Genomic DNA, 20,592 nt, shown 5'->3' on the forward strand with positions numbered 1-20,592 from the left:
AGAGGACATGGGTGTTTATTGCCATTACTGGGTGATGGCAAGGCAAAAGGTGCTCTGAAAGCATAAACAACAGCTGCTTCTCCTCCACTCTGAGCTGCTTTGCTGGGCTATTACATGGGCACAGCAATGCCACCTGACTAAATCAGCAGCTCTGACTTTTTATAAACATCTGATGGGCTTAACAGTGCTAATAAATCACATAATCTACTTATTTGCTGCCTAGTTTATAAAGGTTTAGGCTACACGAAAGTTGGGCTGGAAACTCTCTGTAAAGATGAAAATGGTTTTCCAGGGCATAAAATGACTACAGAGCTAGCAAAAACCCCAAATACTCTGATACTATGAAATTGTAAAAAGTCACTACTCCAGTACTGTCTCTGAATAATACCCCTAATTTTAAATAAGAAAGCTTTGTAATCAGAAGATGCCTCCCACTTTTTCTTCCTTTTGGTTTTACCTGTGAAAACTTATGTGTGAATCAAGTGTACCCAAGATCTCTCCCTCTCGGGGTACTTTTGGTGCAAGCTGGACAGATGAAGACTCAGACTTGTGCCATCTACAGGGAAAAGGTGGTGGGAAAGGAAGGAAAGGGGCCAGAGAAATCCCATTTTTTTCCCTCCAATTCATTTTATAGTCAGTCCTTGACTGATTTATACAAGAGAACAGAAAAGGCCCAGAGGCAAGACAGCTCATCTCTCAGTAACTGGAAACAAACTCCCAACTCAACTGGAGTTTGGAGAACTTGTGTGCAAGTTGCCTTTGGATTAATCTTCATGAGATTTTATTTTTTTTTTAAGCTTTCAGTTTGAAGGCTGTTACTCATCCTTTCAGCTCGTGTCACGATGAACTCCCTTGCAGAGAACAGGACCCAGAAGTAGGCTGAGCAACATCCTGTATTGTGCAATTTAATTTGGGAAATTACCTTTCCTGCGCTGGTGCTATGGGGTGCTCAGTTGGAGTCCATACACTAAATCTTGCCTCCCTGTGGAAACAGCCTGACAGTCCCAATGACACATTGCAAATGCAGCTCTGCTGTGAGCTCACGTTGGGAAAGTTAATGCCATTTTCCATCCCACATGCAGATTTTTTTTCTGGAAAAAACACAAAAGAGGCCCGAGGTACAAGAATCTGTGGGGAAGACTGACACAAAGCCTTCAAAGGTAGCGAGAGAATAAGCGCCTTTGAACGCATCCCGGGAACTGGACTGTGAAAGGACAGGGAGAGGTAGGTCATTTACCCTTTCTACACAAGCAGTTTGGAAATGTACTGCAAAACATTGCAGCCTCAAATATCCTAACCCAGAATCGATTGTTGGCTGTGCATTTCAAAAGCACAGGAAGGGACAGAAGGTACCCAGGGGCCTCAGAGGAGTGAGTAAGGAAACCTAAGGTAGCAACCTCTCTGAAATGGCCCTTACCAGACAACACTGGCCACTGGGCAACTAAAATACCTGTGTGGTGGAACCAAAGTCACTGCAGTGTGGTAGACACCAGGATGCATCTTCTTGTTCAACACCACCTCATGGCTCCTTCCAAGACATCCCACAGGCATCTTTTTGCATGCTCCTATCTCATATCCACAACTGCAGTTTCCAGCCATCCTGCCTGTTCCCTCCAGGCCTGCTGTCCCTCTGCAGTGTCCTTTCACAGGTTGTCCCAAAACAGTCCCTGACGTAGTCCCTGTTCCACAGCTGAGCCCCCACCACTCACTCCTCAGTGTTCCTCTCCTCCTGGTCAACAGAAACCGCCTCCTTGGAATGGGAAGACATTTGGCTGTAGTCATATTCCAACCTGCAGGTTTGGATCTGCTTCATCCACAAGCAAACTCACCTCCCCAGAAAGAGGAGACTGCTGTCCTCAGCCAAACTCAGCCTTGTCAAGAGTTTGTTCTCCCTGACAGCCTCTAATCACCAGTTAGCCAGTTTACGGAGGGAAAATTTTTATCCTTTCTGCTAGAATTCATTTTTATGACACCTACCATAAGAGACTTAAAAAAATTAGGCATTAAAATGGTTTATAGAGGGTATTTTTATAATCCACTAAGCTGTTTTCCATTTCCACTGATATGACATCTCTCAGCTATAATTTATAAATGCCATCAGTTAACAGGCACAGAATCTTATCCTACAATTTCTCCTCTCATATGCTTTTCCCATTTAAACTTTCTGTTAAATCTTTGCTGTGCTGCTAAATCCAGAGAGATTTGGTCATAGCCGGGGGGGGAAAAAGTTTAAGTAGCTAATTAATGTCATTGGATTTGGGGCATCCTATCATGAGAGAATATAGAGGAAGCATGTCCTCAATAAATATTTTGAGCATTTAAATAAAACTAATGGCCTCACCTACACAGGAACCTCTAATATCCTCAGAAAATGTTTTATAGGCTGTAAGTGGCTGTTTTCCCACGTAGGAATGATGAGGACATCACATCAGGCATAGTGACTTTTCAGTGCATCTGGCTGTCCCCACAGTCATTTCTGTTATTGATTTCAACCAGGAGGGAGTCCCTCTGGGAAACACCTGTATGTGCCAGGGTCCAGCCTGGGGACATCCTGAGAGAAAGCATTTATTTACAGCTCTCCCAGAGTTCACTTCATACTTTGATAAAACCACAGAAATCCTAACAATAATTATAATCCCTGGAGTAGTTAGATATATTTTGCTTTTCTCTGCCAAGTTCAGATTGGAAAACTCCAGATCTCACCACAATCACAGCAGGGAAAACTAAACAGAACATACATTTCTCATTATTTGCAGCATCTCCATCATATCTACATTGTGTCTGCTGGGAAATTCGCTTTGGGCTACATTTAGTTATTTTATTATGGAAAGTCCTGACATGGAAAATGCAAGCCCAAAAGAAATGATTTTTTTTTTCTTTATCATGGGTATGAAGATATCTCCTGGACTCTGCCTAGGTTAAGGATAGCTCATGGTCTGCTCAGACTTCTCAAAGGCCTGTTGGGTTTCCAGTTACAGCCAGTGAAACACTTTGGCTGGGAGGGAAGTGCCTCCAAGCTGCCTTCCTTACATGGAGTTGAGAGGAAGCATGCAAGACATGTGGAGAGAGCAAGTCACTTGTCCACTAGAGTTTTCTAATCTTAGTGGGATGAGAGGTTTGGCTCAGACCAGCAGAGGACCCATAACCTTTAACCTTTTTTTTCCTAAGGACGTTTGTCTACAAAAGAAAGTCTTTACTCAACAGAAAGTTATTGATGATCTTTCTTTGACCTTAAAGACCAAAAAGAGAAATTAAATGCACATTGTCTGAGCTGAATGGAAAGAGCAATAACTGTAAACTTGAGTCTAAGAAGGCCAGTGTGGGACTGATCAGAAATTCAAAGCTGTGTCCTCTCCAAAGGGCAATGTCTCCCTACTTATTTATCAACACTGGCAACTGCAGAAAGTGCATCACTCCTTCTGAGCACCCAGCCTTTTCCAGCTGAGTGGATGCTGCTGAACCAGAGAGAATCCAGATATTCTCATGGTGGCTTTGGTGGTGCCTCCTCAATGCCATTCCTTCCCACTCCTTTCTGTCCAGTCTCACTGGGAAGAGGAAACAGAAACAAACAACCCAAAAACGAGGCAATAGGATGGGAGAGTATCTCTAAAACTCTTTAAATATAACTTCTCCCTAAAGCCACCCTTCACATACAGACTCACACACAAGAGAAAGAGCTACTGACACAGCCAAGGTCTCAAAGGCACCTGTAGGTCATTTGAGGCTGGAAGTCAAAGTCTCCATTAACTTCAGGACGTGTCTGAGAATTGATTAGTCTTTCACTCCTTGCAGAAAAGCCTACACGGCCCAAAGCATCAGGTGCTGCTCCCTCAGGACCTCAGATGTTGTCCTTTTCCATGCTGGTGCCTTCACTAATTGCACAGCCCCACGGTGAGAGCCATGGGATGTGGAATCAGAGGAGACATTTCACTGCTCACTTTACCTGCTGTCTGTGAATGGAACCAAACTGCAACAAATGTTGATTTAAAGAACACGTTACAGGCTGCCTCTAATGCACTTGCCACAAGCCTTCAGCTCTCATTTATCATCTGTGTCTGATTCTATCACTTTCTTAAAACTCAATTATCTTTTTTTTCTCTCCATACACACTTTTCAAGATATTTTTTTGTCTTTTTAACATTGATGTCATAATGTATTCCCCTTGCACAATTTTTTCCTTTCACTTCTTGAGAAAAGAAGTGCCACAAAGAAGCCATTAGAGCTCCTCAGCCATCTAATGCTGGCAGGAGATATCTCTGACAAAACAAAAAACACCACTGCGAGACCACTGCACGATCCTGAAGTAAGATCTTACTCTGGAAGAGATGAGGATCTGGGGAAGGGAATCTGCTCTCACACAGGGTATCCTACAGCACTGTGTCAAGGCAGAGAGGAGGAGATGAGTGAACCCTCCAGTACAGCACAGCCAAGCTGGGACCACACAGCACTGCCCCTTCCCCTTGTCACCCAAAGAGAATCAGAGACAGAAATAGCCAGAGATGGGGTTCATCCACACATGGGCAGGAAGAAAGTGGATCATGGGAGCAATCCCAGTTTGGCTGCTGTTAGAGCCTGTTCTGCAACAGACAGCAGCACCATCACAGAACAGGAGAGCAGAAACACACCCCTTCCATGAAAAAGAATCATTGAGCTATAATTCTACTTTTGGCTTATTCTTTCATCCAAAAAAAAAAGTACTTTGGATAAAATAAAAAAACTATTTTTGCTACTCTCGAAACAGATGCACAGGGGCACTTAGTATCATTTAGAACACACTATATCACCGTTAGGTACTGATGCTCCTGGAGAAATCACTGAACATTAAAATGCCTTTAAAGCTCTTATTTCTTTGGTATCTACAGGCCTAAGCTAACAATCAAGACCCCAAATATTCGGCAAACAAGTATAAACCCTGCTGTGAAAGCTTAATAAACTCATGATAAGAGGCAGATGCAACAAGTGAACAGCAGAAACCACGCCAGCCATGAGATGGTCACAGCATCTTAAGCATGGGGCTTGCAATGGTTCGAGGCACAGAATGGTGCAGAACTGCCAAGAGGAAAATGCTGCTGCAAGGAAGGGAAGAACAGACAAAACTCTGGGTGGAGCATAAAACAGCTGGCCAAAGTCTGCAGGAAAGATAAAGACAAGCAGTGATGGGATCACAGGCTACAAGACTGAGTGCCTTTGGATCAAGTGAACTTTCTTTAGGAAGGGCTTGATCCACAACCCGTGAAATCGGTAGTGCAGAAACAAGTATGTGTAGCCCTTGATTTCCCTTCACACTAAAAAGATACTTAAAAAACAAATCCAAATTAAGAGAAATGTTGTATTTGCTTGGAATAATTAATGAGTGCAAGTTAAAGAAGAAAGGTTAAACCATGTCAACCAACTGAACATGAAAACTGAGAAAAATGGCTGCAGAGGGTCACAGTGCTCCATCACCTGGGTGCACCCCACGCACACAGCACATCTTGTCATCACTCCTGCTGACTCTGACAGCAAATTCCATTGGAGCATCTTGTGAGCCCAGGATTTTAACCAGCCAGGAGATAACAGCAGCCAAAAACACGAGTTCCTAGCTGCCTCAGGGAACAAAAGCATGGGCTTTCATCACCTCACTACTGTCTATAGGAAAGGAGAGTTGGATTTGGAGTGCCCACATCAGGCCACTCAACATCTGCACTGACACCACGAGGCCCTCACTCAATGCATCAAAATGCCCTTTGGCAGAGCTGATTGACTGCAGGTCTCTGGGTTCAGGGCTTTGTTTGGGGCTGCAGAGTGGCTCCACAGCCCATTCCCATTGTGCAAGCCCACACTTTGGGGAAGCAAACGGGCTGACATGGCAGAAGCAGCAGCTCTGTGCTGAAACAGCGTGAAATCCAGGCCAGGCAGGTGCTGACTGTGGGTGGGATGTTGTGCGTGGCAGGGTTAACCTACCTGGAGCTGCATACATGGGTTTCATGCAAGGGGGCTGGAATAACATCTTCACCTTCCCTTCATCAGTGTTTTGGGCAAAATAATTTCTCCTCACAGCGAGAGAAGCAAAGGAGAAGCAGGAGAGGAGAATTTCTCAAGGAATTTTTCAGAGAAGTGATACTCTTGAACTTTTCAGAGCAAAGAGTGTATCTGCTGCACATTCCTTTCCCTTCTTCCTGAAGCTGGGAAAAAGAAACCTTAATAGGAAGTGAGGAAGGAGATTTCTTCCCAAAGATGGACTCATTACAGGGTGCCAGGTGCCAACTCTTAAAGCAAATTCTTTCAATCTCACACAGCGTCTTTAAGAAATGATAGATTGCTCTGGCTCAGAGGAAGCTGCTCCCTGATAATAAATGAGTTGTTAGCAGAGGTAACAGACTCTCATATCCATTTGTGATCCAAAGGGCTCACAGCTGCTTCCCGTTTTCACAATGCCAAAACCGCAGAACACCAGGCAGCAAGGGACAGGAAAGCAGCCTCCTGTGCCTGTCTGCCTGCTGCTCTCCAGTGGCTAAAGAGAGACAGTCAAGTGCAATTTCCTTTTGATGGAGCTTTTCTTTAGTGTAAATTTGCTGTTGTTGAAAGTGAAGAATTCACTGTATTGGCTGCAGGCAAGGATAGCTAGGGAAACAATCTCACCCCTGCATGCTACACCTCTGCAGCACCTCCGGTCACTCTGGACGTGAATCATCCTCTGGCACAAGCACCCATAGTCCTACAGCAACACACCTCATTCCTCCCTGCACAGCTGAGACAACACACCTCTGATGAGACAAATACACCTTTGCAAAGGCTCCCGTGGTCCCACCACAGGATGCTGCTCTGCCTCAGTGTCTTGGCCCCCATTCCCTCTATCCCTCCATGACACTGCTCTAGATTTCATTCCACAGCCCTGGGAGCTAAGAGGGGTGATTTCTTCCCCCCCTTTCCTGTTTGTTTTTTAAAGTTGTTCTGCTTGAGTTGCTAGTTTGGATTCACATTTTTACTTTCTGTCCTGAGATAGGCTTGAAACAGCAAACCTGAATGCACATTGCTATCACACTCCTCTGAGATTGCTACCAAATGGCAATTAGAACTCAGAACAAAATTGAAATGGGATTCAGGATGGGATTCAGAGTACCCCCAGGATTTTCAGGTGTGTTTTGATCTAGGGCTTTGGGTCTGATTTGTCCCAGCTGCTATAGGATGCTACTACAGAAATTAATTTTTTTTTTTTTCCAGGCCAAACAACTTTTTGCTTTTCTTTCTTACAAGATTGTTCGTTCCAGTGCCATGCAGGGCTTGGTCATACTCTTCCTATTTGAGCTAGTGGGGATTGCTCAGTCAAATCCCTGGGTGCTGTTTTGAAAATGCCACAGTTAGCATCTGAAGGCATTCCTCCCCGATGATCCCCCAGAGCCTACTCCTAGGGAAAGGTACTACTGGCCAGGAGCATATCAGCATGAAGAGGGAGAAAGAGATTTGTTTAAAGACAGCAAAAGCAAACCCAGGCATCGTTGTTAGAGCACTCCAAACACTCCTGCCAACAGCAAGCCCATGAAAAGCAAGAAATACAAGAGGCCAAGAGGATAAGAGCAAACATCAGGCCCCTGCCCTTGGGGGGCCACTGCAGTGCGGTACCAAAATACAGAAGGAGAACCTGAGCAGAACAGTTTCTACGCCATGAACATATGTTTTCTTCTCTTCTCAGCAATACATCAGAATAGCACAACTGCGAAGTGCCTGTTTGCAATGTGATGCCTGCTTTTATCAAAGCCTTTACAGGCTGCTCACAGAGAGAGCAGAAAAATGTTTGATACCGCTGAGATGTCACCTTCAGCCAACGACTGAGGAATTAGCAGAAGGACATAATACAGCAGCAGACACTTTGGGGTACGATTCATCTCACCTACCTCTCAAGGTATCACTGTAAGCTAAGCCAAGATCAACACACTATTCTGTTGCTTTACTCGGTGTTCCACAGAGGAAGGAAAAGTTCATTTAGGGGACATGTGGACATATGTGAGGACTTGAGAACAAGCAAAGCTTCCCAAGCAAAAAAGAGAAATTCAGGAGTGGTCCCTGAGAGCTGCTATTTGAGATGCTGTGTGCTGGTATTCCCAATCCAACATAAGTGAAACTGTGACGATGCTTGAAGAAGAATTTCCTCTTTGACAGAGCAAGCCTGTACCCCAAAGTAGTGCTAGTTAGTGCAGAACAAGAGATGATATGGGCTTTGGGGGGAAGGGCTTGCTCGTCTCTGGAGGTGTGTGGTTACTCAGGAAGCAGGGGTAGAAATTCAGGAGCTATCTCATGTCCTACCTGGGGGCTGCACAGTGAAACCCCTGCCCCCCTAAGTGTCAGCACATAAACATGGGCTTGTCTGGGAGCACGAAGGGCTGATTTTCTGGTCTGTGTGTGACTGTGAATGGGCAACCTCCTGCAAACCCTGGGACTGCCTGGGGATCTGTGGGTTCAGGAAAGGTGCTGGTATCTCTGAGGTCTCTGCTGAGTCTGGCACACAAGGCTGCTAAGGTGGAGGATGTTATGATATAGATGACTCAATGTTAGAAATCTGCCTGACTTCATCCACACATTTCTTGCAGGTTCCCAAACAAATGATGACTCTTAATGCCTGTCAGCCTAGGCTAATTCAGGTCTCAGACTCCTGGGACCTGAAGAGGTTTCCTCCCCCACAGAGGAGGAGAGGCCCTGCTCCCCTCACTGAGGCTCCACTCTCCCCACAGCCTCTTTTTGCTGTCCCCACAGGAGAGGAGCACGGGGACTCCCAGATTACCACCTCCACCCCTTGAAGCTGTAGACGGTGGGTTTTGGCACAGCCAAAATGAGCTGAGCAGAAAAGACCCCAGAACCAGGACAGTCTGGTAGAGTGAATTAATTCTGATTAAATCTGTGAAATGCACTCAGATCTGCCTTTGCTCAGGACAGACTAGGGACAGCTGCTGTGCCTGACTGTTTTTCTGGGACAGTGAACTGGAAATGGCATTGCTGCACGGGCTGCACCGCAGCTCACTGACTGCCTCGTCCTTGCCTGCAACTGCAACTCTCCTCAGCCCCTTCCCCCACTGCAGCCGTATCTGGTTTGGCTTTCTATTACTTCCTTTTGTAGTTCATTAAAGACATTAATCACCTTCTGCACAAAGACATTTCTCCTGAACTCCCTGCAGGCCAGACCTCTTTCTCCACTGCAGCTCCACTGCCTGCTTCAGCCCCTGCAGACACAGCGCTGGTAGCCCAGACCTGCCCCCATTTCCCTGCTGATCTGGGTCTCTGCTAGACACTGATCAGATCATCACCCCCAAACCTCCCCTGCCTCCTTTCCAGCTAACCTTCACCTCGCTGTGGTCTGCATCTCAGCATTTGTTGTCTCCCTTTTCCCTAGCCAAACAGTCCCATCTCAGGACCAACACATGACCATCGTGCATCCCGTGCATCAAGCCACCTATAAATGGTACGTGCTCATCATGCACTAAGGATGCAAGAGGTCCTGCTGCACAGGGCTGGCTGAGGGGAAAGCACAGTGGCATGTCAGGACTGTTGTAGCAGCAAAAGGACTGAAGGCTGTGTAAGATAAGCTGGCAGTCTGCAATAACCACCCCACGCAGGGGATTCCCTGTGTTAAGCACCAAGATCTGGCTCTACAGCCGTTGCAACAAGGAAAGGGGAGGCCAAGAGTAAGCTGACCTATGGTGCTGGTGAAGTGGGAGACAACAGCATCTCCAGCTCATATTTGAGCCAAAAAAGGCAGAGCCCTCAGAAAGCAAAACTTTCCTTGCCTTAGCTAAGGGATGAAAAGAGAGACAAGGAAAACTTCACCTACAGCTTGTCCACAGAACCCCAGAGCTGCTGCCCGGCCCCTTTCCCATGCCGTGTCTTCTGACCCAGGGTTTCTCCATCCTCTGTCCCTGTGTGCTCTTCACAGGGACTTCACTTTTCAGTGCTTTCCTCACAAGCTCCCAGGTTTGCTGCACATTTTTCCTGCTGTTTACCTGCCAGAATAGCAACTCTGTCCTTCTCGCAGATGGTGCTGAATGGGGTGTGGGTGCTGCGTGGAAAGAAAGACAACAAGGCTCAGGGCATTCAGGGAATATTAGAAGTCCAGCAGGAGAAAAATCACATCTGAATCAGTGTAATCACTGATGTGTTTTTGCTCATTGAAGCTTACTGCTAGCAAAGATCAAAGCAAAGTGTTTGGGAGAGCGGGAAGGTGAGAAGTAGCCCTTGGTTTCATGTGAGATCCTTCTGTGCTGCTTCCAGATTACTTATAGAGGCTTCTGTATCTCTCCTCTGAACCTCCAGCCCTCAACCTTTCATCTCCCTCCCACTTCATCTCCATTAGCATAGTGTCAGGATCTCACTGATAAAATCAAAGCCAAGACTAGACTCCTATAGCATATAGAGAGATGTAGACATATATGCCACATCCACACGAGAATCCTGCCATCAGTTGCATGACACAACTCAATCTTAGACATCAGTTGTTTTCTTTTGCACTCCTCCACTCTACCAAAAACAAATAAAATCAAAGAATGAAAAGACCCTCTTGAAGAAGCCAAGATATGGCATTTTGTAACTGTTACTCAGCTCTTCGTTGCCTCTCACTGCTGCTTCCTCAAGGGATCAATCAGTCTGGAGATGCATAAGTACGTCTCCTGAATTGCAACCCTGAGTGAGGATTGGCAAAGGTTTGGTTTGCAGACAACAGAGAAAATAACTGATCTACATTAATAAAAAGAACTGACATTTCAGGAGCTTTTTGTCTTTTTTTGTGTTGTTGTGGTGGGGTGTATTTTTTTTAAGAATGCCCCAGAAGGGACAAGTGGGTCTGGCTGCCAAAGGGCAGCGTGAGAAAATCAGCTGGAGACTCGTTAGTGTGGAAGTTAATGAGCGATCCATTCGACCAGTGAGCAGGGAACAGTTTCTGCCGGACAGCACACTGTTATTATTCTAATCATTCAGTACTATTTTGAATTTATTTTTTTTTTTCTGGAAAGATGGTGGATTGAAAATGGCTTGGTTTGGCCCCTCACCTGCATCTTGCCTAATCCCTGACTTCCTCAGGTATTACAGAAGAACATCCTGTGCTCTACACACCAGAACTTTTCACTGGGAAAAACACTGCCCTGTTTCACTTCTACACAACTAAAATCAGAGAAAAAAAATCCTTTTCTCTTTGAAGGAATGCAGTTGAAATAAATGCATCTTTGTCTTCAGACTTGTGTTAATTCTGCACCCCGGAGAATTTGGACCTTCAGAATATTAAAGTCTCCCTGACTTATTGCCTCTTTAAGGATCATGTTGATTTTGTGTTCACTCTGAGCTCCACATGTTACTGAAGCTAACTGGGACCATTTCCATTTCTACTGGCAGAGAGCTGTTGCCTTTGGGGCCCTAACCCTATTAAAGGAAATGTAAACATATATATCTAAAATTCCCACCAGTTTTGGAAATGAACAGCATGCTTCCCCTCACTGCTTTCCTTGCAGTCACACAAAGATTTCCACTCTCACCTTGCTAATATGCCAAAATATAAAGCCTGTGTGTTTCTGCCTAGTAGGATCCCTATCACATGAAAAAGCTTTATTTTTAGAGAAGAAAGGATAAGCTGTGAGCGGAAACTGTGACTGTCACACAATGGACAGGTCTGGCCTCTTCAGCTCACTGTTTCTCAAATCCTTTCTCTGCCTGCTGCAGAGCCCACATTTTACTTCTTCACTCTCTTTTTTGCTTGTCACCAGTGAGTATCTGGGATCCTTTCCAGATGAGCAGACAGATTTGCAGGTGTGAAATTCCCCTTATTCCTCCTCTGATTTTTCCTTATTGCGTCATATCTGCTTTTCTTCCTGGGCACCGCTCCCACCACAAAAAAAATTAAATACACAGAAGTAATCATGCAAAGAATAAGTGCACCTATGGCCTTTGGAGAGATGGACATGCCAGCCTAGGGGACACCTATTCCCACTGTCAGTGGCCACTGTGACTGCTGAGCACTCAGCACCCACCCTGGGGGACCTGCAGAGACCTTGGGGACATGAGGCTGGTATCAATCCCAGGAGCTGCTTCCTCCTGTTTGGCAGGATTTCACCCATCAGCACACTCCTTAGGGCTGGACCTGACCCTCCAAGGTGTTGGCATCTCACTAAACAAACACACACTTTCTAGAAAGCTATAGGCCATCCCTGCCCCAAACTGAGCAACCTTAACCACAGTTTGGTCTAACGTGAATTGATGCTCTGTGATTCATCTGCCTGCATCACATCTTTTACTATTACATAATCTAAGGAGATGTATTTCCTTGTAGTACCTATGTTGTATTAATCAGACTGCATCTGATCATTAAATCCATGTTTCTGTTGGCTTAACTCATATTAAGTAGTCATAGCAAGCATCCTCAGCTCTGCAGGGAAAAAAAATCCCAAAGCACTTACACGAGGTTTCTGACACTGCAAAAATAATAACAAGTCTAGCAATACCACAACTATTGCAGGGCTGGGCTTATTTAGACTGTGGAAGTTTAATTATAAAAATTGCATTTTAATTGATTGCTGCTGGAATGATTACAACACCTTTACAAGAAATGGCGACCATCGCATGTTTGTCAACAAAAAAGCTGCCTTTAAATCTAACGCAGTAATTGTTTAATTAAAACAAATTTAGATCCTCATTTGAGAACGTTCTAATTCTTGCCTATTCCTTCTTGCCTCTAAGAGGTAATTTAAGAGATAAAAAGCAATCTCTATAAATACTCTATCTATATATGTAAGTATCCAAGGAAAAGAAGAAAAAGAAATACTTCATTTCATAGCTGATCTGGATGTAAGCTTGCTGCTATTGATAAGAACATAAGCACAGAGTGAGTGATCACTACAAATCCCTCTCTAATTGGTGCTGGGAGGCCCTCATAAAATATGAACAGAATCCAAACTACATGATCATTTTCTAATTTGCAGAACAGATTCAACTGTTGATATTCTACTGCACCCACAGTCCATACTCAGCATGAGGACCCCACAGTAACTGTATCTGTCCATACAAGGAAGGAGAGGGATAAATAATTCATTGTTTTTCAGCCTCTTTGCAAGTTTTCTTGCAGCTGAAAAATCCTGTTGCTATCCTGTGCAGACCTCTGTGTTTCAGGTGGGCAGCTCCTGAATGCCCCTTGTCAGTAGCCCCACACCTAAGCATACAAAATCCAATGGCTACCTCAGCAAAGCTGCAGGGCTCAGTGACGAGCAGGGGTTATTTTAGTCGCTGGTCATCCCTGCAAAGTGGCCTGAATTTTGCAGGGACAGATTTACCAAGCTGGTGACTCACCTTGTGTGAGCACCGCTCACAGGGCACAGCCCCTAGAGCACTGCCAGGGAAGGCTGGTACTGAGCCACTGGTTTCCCTGGACAGTGAGAGCAGCCATCACGTCTCCTGATGCTGCTGGGCTCACCTGGGGACTTCAGCCAGAGGCTGAAAGCAGGAGCTTCTGAGCCACAAATTAAATAAAGCTATGGAGCTGTGGCTGAAACAATTCATATCCCCTGGGGAGCTGGGCTATGCACAGGATGGGCATGTGCATTACATGTGCACAATTGGAGGCTGAGATGAAGAATAAGAGAAAACTACTCCCAGCACAGGTTGTCTCGAGCAAGCAGCCTATAATCCTTTTGCTGCCAACAGTACGTGGTGCTTGCATCCGCTGCAGACCTCCCACAGACAGGAATTTGCAGCTCTCTCCTAAGCTTCAGACCTTCTATGTCCTCACATCTGGCACAGAGCAGGCCTCTTCCCACTCCTCTCCTCTCTGACTTGCAACATCAACGCTGCTGTGTTGGATCTGTCCTGAGTGCAGTCAGACACGGCAAAACCCAGCACAGCAGAGTTTGCTAGAGACTGTGTGGAGGCTGTAAAGCTCTTTTCCAAACATGGCTGAAGACAGAACTTGTGGACATGTCTTTAAAGCTGCTCAGAAGGGTTTTGCTCTGCTATGTCACTAGGTAAGCATTTCAGCTGCACTACACCATCATTTTACCCTTTACAGTCACCTGGCACTGCTGTGTACTTCTGCTGCAGGAAGGACTTTCAATTCACCTTACCCCTACAGAATTGCCTTGGCATTTGAAGAAACATCATGAAATTATAAAGCCTCCTAACCTTTAGTTAAGAACCCTCAGAGTGGCAGGTGTGTGTTTTCATATGGGTAAGCCCCACCATGCACCCAGCTGCAACCTCAGAGCCTGTTCATTACCAGCTATTCCGTGGGATGGAACGAATTCAGGAAGATATTTCAGTTATTGAAACGTGCCCATGTTTCGGTGTTGCGGCAACATTAGCATCAACCACACACATGAAATAAGAGGTTACCACACGTTGTATCTACAACCTATTTTTAATTTCTTAATGATTACGGTTTGTTTAAAATCATCATCTATTGACGTGTTACGCGCAGGGAGCACAGGACTTGTGGATCGACGCTTCCCCACACAGAGTATTCACAATCACTGTGTAATGATGAAAAGTCCACAGCTGAAAGCATCAGAAATGTGAAAGTTATTGCTGGGCTGTCACAGTGACAGCCCAGCAACAACAGCAGCCTCCTGCTATTTTCCAGATTTATCACTTTGATGGATATTATTGTTACCAATTCACGATCATCACTAGCACGTCACTAACGGTGCCGTTACCTGGGCACTAATGGGGGCAGGACGTCGTGTAACTTCACCCACTGTCATGCCAAAGCTTGCTCATCCTAACCAGTAAGCAAATACGTGTCAGGCAGAGGTAGACAGTGTCACAATTGATGCTGAGATACATTTTGCACACAATCTCCTTAGCCAGGGTGCTGTCATTGTGCTGCAGTTCATCCCGCCACTTCGACATCACCCTGCAAGCTGCCCAACAAGGGTTTCCCTTCTGCTCCCACAACTGATTCTTAATGTATATTCTGTATTTTCAATGATTTTGCTCCAGGCACTTGCCATAAGGACTACATTTAGCACATGAGGCCAGATCCTAACACAAAGCAGGATTTGCAGTGGGGCTGGGACCTGCTAGTGTTCCTCAGATGACCTGCTGGAGACCCAGATAGAGGCAGCACCAGGTTTACAGGGTACAAACATCTTTGACTTAACTGTGGGAGAAACAGGTGATGCCAATTGCAGGGAAATGCTGTGTTCTCTATCTCCATGGGAACAAAAACTGGTACTTTTAACTGGTAGCATGGCCAGTCGTTTCTCAGAAGATAAGGACCACTGAGTGGGCAAGGTTTTTATTCTCTGTAAATAAACAGATCTTTCTGCTGATATCTAGTCTTGACAACTGGGAAGGGAATTAGCTGGAAGATGAGGAATGAGATAATTCCTGAGAAAAGTTTTACTTCAGCCCTAAAACGCAAAAATCAGGTCTCCTAATGGCCTGGTTTTTTGGGGTTGGGGTTTTTTTCACCCCTAGGGTATATGGAATAACACCTTCTTTTGTGCTTACAAAACAAATGCTGCCTTCCATAGTCTGGAAGAACTTAGGAAGTTTTTAATTATAAGAGAAGAAAAACGAGGACAAGTAAAGTTGGACTGTGCAGAGTGCTCTGCTGGTCTGATCTAGGACAATGTGCCCTACATAGAGCTCAAATATAACATCCTTTGGGAGGCTGTCTTGCTTCCATTCAGCTTTTGTGAGACCACCCCTGCCCCCGCGCTACTAATGACAGATTTCTGAAGCATAACTAGTATCGTGGTCCTGCTACTGAAGCTGTAAACAAAACCATTAGTGGCAGGGGTGGAGAGGGAGGGAAAGCCACGTGCAGGTGAAGGATTTATCTGAGTGATATTCTTGCAGCTTCTGCTTTCTTCCTGCTTTCAGCACTGAAATAGCTCATCCCCAGCCACAGTCAGCAACTCTACCCCAGGTGGGTGACGCTTTCCCTTGATAGATACAAGGTCTGTCTTTTTTCTTCTATTTGTCTGGTTTTCCTGCCAAGAAAGTGCCATTGGATTGAGCTGAAATAGTTGCTCTTCCTTGATGGAAACCTTGTAGTTGGCAAATGGAGGGATATTAAGGAAAATAGAAAATCTTTAGACATGTCATTAGACACTGCAATGAAAGTGTGGCCAAACTGTTAGTCCTCTCCTATATCATACTGGGCAGGAAATTCCTGAAATCTTGTATTTGCAAACCTTCCAACAGAAAATATCACAACTCTCCTTTTTTATTATTTTTTTTCTTCAAAAAGCCCTAATAATTCTTCTCTTGTACATTTCTGACCCTGTTTTTTTACCTTCTGTACATTTCTGAGCAGAGAGAACCATTTGTGTCCACCTCTATCCCCACTCTCCACACAACTCAAGCGCAGAGAGGATGTTTCAGTGACTCAAGAGGACACAATGGATGTGAGCCAACAACAATCCAACAGGCTCTACAAAGGGAAGGGCTCCTCCAGCCCCTCCTGACAGTCCATTTATGCACTCACAGGCTCAAAGAGCGTCAGCAGCATCTGACACCAGGTTACACCAATAAATTCTTTGTACATCACATCCTGTCGGCACAGGAGCCCCTTTCCCACAGAACAGCACCTCTTTTCCAAGGGAAGCAAATCCTGCAACAGCTCTCACACAACCACAGGGCTGTGTTATGGGCTTAGTTTTCATCTGGTTCTCTCCCAGTCTTGTTTGTTGCTGCTAACTTTGGCATTACCTGGCAAGCCAGCTTTTTCTTTCCCCAATTATATCATATAAGAAGAACAGCACAGCTGTGCTTTAGCTGGGTGCAGATACACCCTAGGATCAACTCTGCCGTGCAAATTCAGGTTTTAATACTTGTTTTTAGAGCCAATGATTTCACTGTTTCTTGAAACTAGAACTCTTTTACTTCTCTACCATTATTAGGAATGCCCCTTACTGTGGATCTGGACTCCACTTGCATCAAGCTGCAGATTTCTACTAGGTCTTTCTTAAATTACGAGGACAGATGGCTAAACTGGGACTGAGGAAGAAGCTGTTCACACTAAACAGAGACTTCTGTGCACTCCGTGGGTGGAAAGAGGTGCCTTCGTTGTACACCACAGCTACGGGAAATATGGGAATGAAACCTTAACATAATGAGCTGGGCAGAGATTAGAGAAACAAGGAGAAATGAATTCTTGGGGGGTTTATACCACTTCAGATGCAATGGAAGAGAAAACACTGGACATGCTGAATAACTGCAGCACTACCTCATCCCTGTGCCTTAGCACAAACCAAAGTGATTCAGAAATCCTTTGCCTGTGTGTTTGGGATTTTCTCGCCTGGACCCTAAAGGTGAGTAGCACAAACAGAGCAACATATCTCATATTTCAGACAGGAAATAAACTCCAGTCAGGAATAAAGATCCAAAAGTAAGGGAGAACACGGTGAACGCCGGTACTTACAGGTGTATGTCATTTCAAAGCTGTCACTGATGTTCACAATGTCAATCTGGGGAAGGAGCTTGGGAGGTTCCGTGAGCTGAGACAACGCAAACCTAAAAGCTGCATGTTCCTGGGACTGTTGATTAGGAAATAACCCCCCTGGGAAGAAAAACAAAACAATATGAAGAAAGATCTTAAGCACACTTGTACTAGAAACCTCTTCAGTCCAAAATATTCCTGCGAGCAGAGGCTACAGCTCCCCAGCCCAGGGAGTGCCTCTAGACTTGGAAACCCTCCAGCACACAAGACCCAAGGGTTTTGTGCCCACTGCAGACAGGTTGGGAGCAGAAAACCTTTCCAGTTTGTGTGTTATGTAATGCCTGGATCACATATAGGAGCCCTGATGCATCCCCAGGCTGAGCAGCCTGTAGGATCAGGATAACCCACAGCCTTCGGCTGAAACTCCTCACCCCCCAGAACTTCAAGGCAGAGAAATGGCAGCACTGTCAATGTTACCTTACTAAAGGCAGAATCAGTCTTTATTCCCCCCCTCACTTGTAATTAGGCTCAGTTTAAACCATCCTGACTAGAAAGAAAGGTTTGCTACAGAAGGGTTGCAGAGGTTCCTCCATGCTATGGGACTCTGGGGTACAGGGCAGCCTGGCTGAGCCTGGCCCAACAGGGTGGATGGGAACAGGGCTGCAAGAGCCAGAGTGACATGTGGGACCCATGACTAAACAACTGCTGCTACTGGAGGTTTGCTGAAAAAAACAAAAGCCCTAAATTTAACAGGTGACAGTGGCCAAACTCAAATTGGGCAGGAAATGGAAAGCTTGACTCCAAAAAGGATCAATCTAAGTGTAAGTACAGACAAGCCCAGAATCACAGAATGATGCAAATAGGATAGGAACTGGAAACAGGCTGGACTAAGGCTTAGAGCCTTTCCTCCACCATGGACCTGTAACAAAGTGCAGCAATAGCCTGGCCCTAGGAAAAGTTTCCTGCTGCTCCCCCAGCAGGAACCTTGGCTTGCAGCAAATCCCTTCACAGCCTCCAGAAAGATGCTATTAAATTCAGCCTGTCTTGTAATCTATATGTATTTAAAGAGAGCACTGCTGTTGGCATTTTAGGAATAGAGAAACAAAACACTTAGCAACAAGGGAGAATTAAAATATAGCAGCAGAAAGTATGAATGCTTAAGATGACTGGGGGAAGAAACAAATGTGCAAGAACCTGCTATCAATGTCACTTTGTACATCTTTAGTACAGAGGGCATCTCCTTGTGTGGAAAGGGCTATTTGTGTATCAATATCCCCCTACGTCCCCCATTCCTCCCACTCCACACCCCAATCACGGGTGTCAGAGGAATAAGATGCTCATAGCCAAGTTAGACTAATACATGTGTTAGCTGAAAAGGAAAAAAATCCAGGATGTTGCACAAATTTGGGGTAAAGGGGAGACAGGAAGGGAGGGAGACAAAGATGCAGCATCAACAGTGATAAAAGCACTGATTGTGCAGCTGGACTCAGGCAGGAGTTGCCTGAACTTGGTGGATTAGCAATTGATTGGTATTGTAAAGAGAAGGGAGGTGTGAAAGAAAATGGGCATGCAAGGGGAGGGAATTTGGGGCTAGGTTACAAACCATCACCAATAAAGATCAACGGGAGAGTAATAATAAACCTGGGGAGGGAAGGAGAGGAGCACTGAGAAGTTACAGGAAGGGAGAAAGGAATCAAACAGGCACTGCTGGTGTGCAGGGGAAGCAAGTGGCATGAAATCGAAAGAGATTTCAATGTAAAATCCTCCTCCAGTAGCTTTGCCCTTGTTCTTTAGCAACAACAAGGAAGAGCGCCTGTTTGTTACCTCTCGTCCCAGTTACCTACAGATGAGGGCATCCTCACAAAAACGTATCACCCAACCGCCGATTTTGCAAATGCAGCAACACATAATGGCAGCCCAGACATTTCTCAGAGCAAGAAACAGATATTTTTTCCATAGTTCCTCCATTTCAGAAGCACTTTTCTCCCTCTGTGTTGGTGTGTGTGCAGGCATTTATTCCCAATCTTCCCCTCCCCCAAAGCCAAATTGATCCATCTCTGCTCCGGCAAAGCTGGTACCAACGCGCCCATCCAGCCCTCGCAGTTCACTCCCTCGCTCTCTCACACACACATACACACGTATTTTGCCTTTGCAAGCACATGAATGGGTCAGTTTGCCCCCACCACCCCCTTTCCACCCCTTCCCACTCATCGGGGACCACCATCCCCAGCCCCACACTCACCTATTTGAATATTGTTGGGGAAATTGGCCCCTAACACCGCCCCTAGGAAACTGGTGCAGAAGAAGGCAAAAATGTGCTGCATATTCCCTTTTGCATTGGCGAAAAAGAAGCCCAGTTCCAAGCATAGATTTGATTTTTCCCCCGCTCTGCTCTCTTTAGCTGCCTCTCTCGCCTGCCCTCCGCTGCGCCTTCGGGATGCGCGTCTCCCTGGCTCAGAATCCAGCGCTGAGGCTGCCGCTGTACACCGCCTGGCAGCGGGATTAACTGAGCCCCGAGAGAAAGAAAGAGAGCCCGCTCCTCATCCACATCCCTCCCCCGCCACACACAACACACACGCACACGCACACACCAGGCGCTTCCAACCAGCTCCTTCCCCTTCTCCCAGCAGGAGCTCAACAGCTGGGTATCACATCCCCCCTAACCTCGGCTATTCCTGCCAGGGGTCCTGACTGAGAACTCTAAGGGCAATCCCCACCTACCCCTAAATTCCCCGCTTTCCCCCTCAACTTTTCTTGGCAGAAGCTAAAAGGAACCTGTGAATCAGTAGGTGGCAAACTCCTCTAGAAAAAGGGATGAAACTCCTCTGCCTCTGATCCATCGCTTCCCAACCTGGGCTCTCACTCCTGGGTCCAGGAGTTTAACCGATCACTCTCTACAGCCGGCTCATTAGGATAACAAAGAGGGTCGTATCCTGCAAATGTACCTGGGGGAAGAAGGATTTCAGAGCAACAAACAAGAGAACCCAAAGGATTAAAAAAGGAAACTCCCCCCAGCCATCATTTTTTTCATTGATTTCTCCTGCCTGCTGTTAATCTATGAGGCTTTTCACCTCTGTGCTTGATGTGGAGGAATCTGTGCTCACCAGCAACATCACATAGGGCAGGCTTCTGAAATTAGGGGGTTATTTTAGCCTGGATCATTGCAGGAGCTGTTTTGTGGCAGTTCCAGTGAGGTTGGAGCT

The 20,592-nt window shown here is 45.7% G+C and overlaps 1 protein-coding gene across 8 annotated transcripts in view; it reads right to left on the minus strand.

The window, feature by feature from the left end:
- GRIA1 (glutamate ionotropic receptor AMPA type subunit 1) overlaps positions 1 to 20,183 on the minus strand; it is a 120,805-nt gene extending 100,622 nt beyond the window's left edge. For 3 of the 8 annotated variants that reach the window (XR_004359713.1, XM_032702556.1, XM_032702562.1), the window contains exons 1-3: positions 20,165 to 20,183; positions 19,632 to 19,879; positions 17,372 to 17,509 (exon numbers count right to left, since the gene is read on the minus strand). Coding sequence is in view for 7 of the 8 variants with exons in the window: in XM_032702556.1 (XP_032558447.1) it covers positions 17,372 to 17,509; positions 19,632 to 19,713 (220 nt within the window). In the remaining variant the exon portion in view is untranslated. Of the gene's footprint in view, positions 1 to 17,371; positions 17,510 to 19,631; positions 19,953 to 20,164 lie in introns of those variants that run through there. The other 5 variants (XM_032702558.1, XM_032702559.1, XM_032702555.1 and 2 more) reach the window with 3 other exon arrangements.
- Positions 20,184 to 20,592: the final 409 nt, after the last annotated feature.

The sequence above is a fragment of the Chiroxiphia lanceolata genome, chromosome 15 (genome assembly GCF_009829145.1).
Source record: "Chiroxiphia lanceolata isolate bChiLan1 chromosome 15, bChiLan1.pri, whole genome shotgun sequence".
Taxonomy (NCBI): Eukaryota; Metazoa; Chordata; class Aves; order Passeriformes; family Pipridae; genus Chiroxiphia; species Chiroxiphia lanceolata.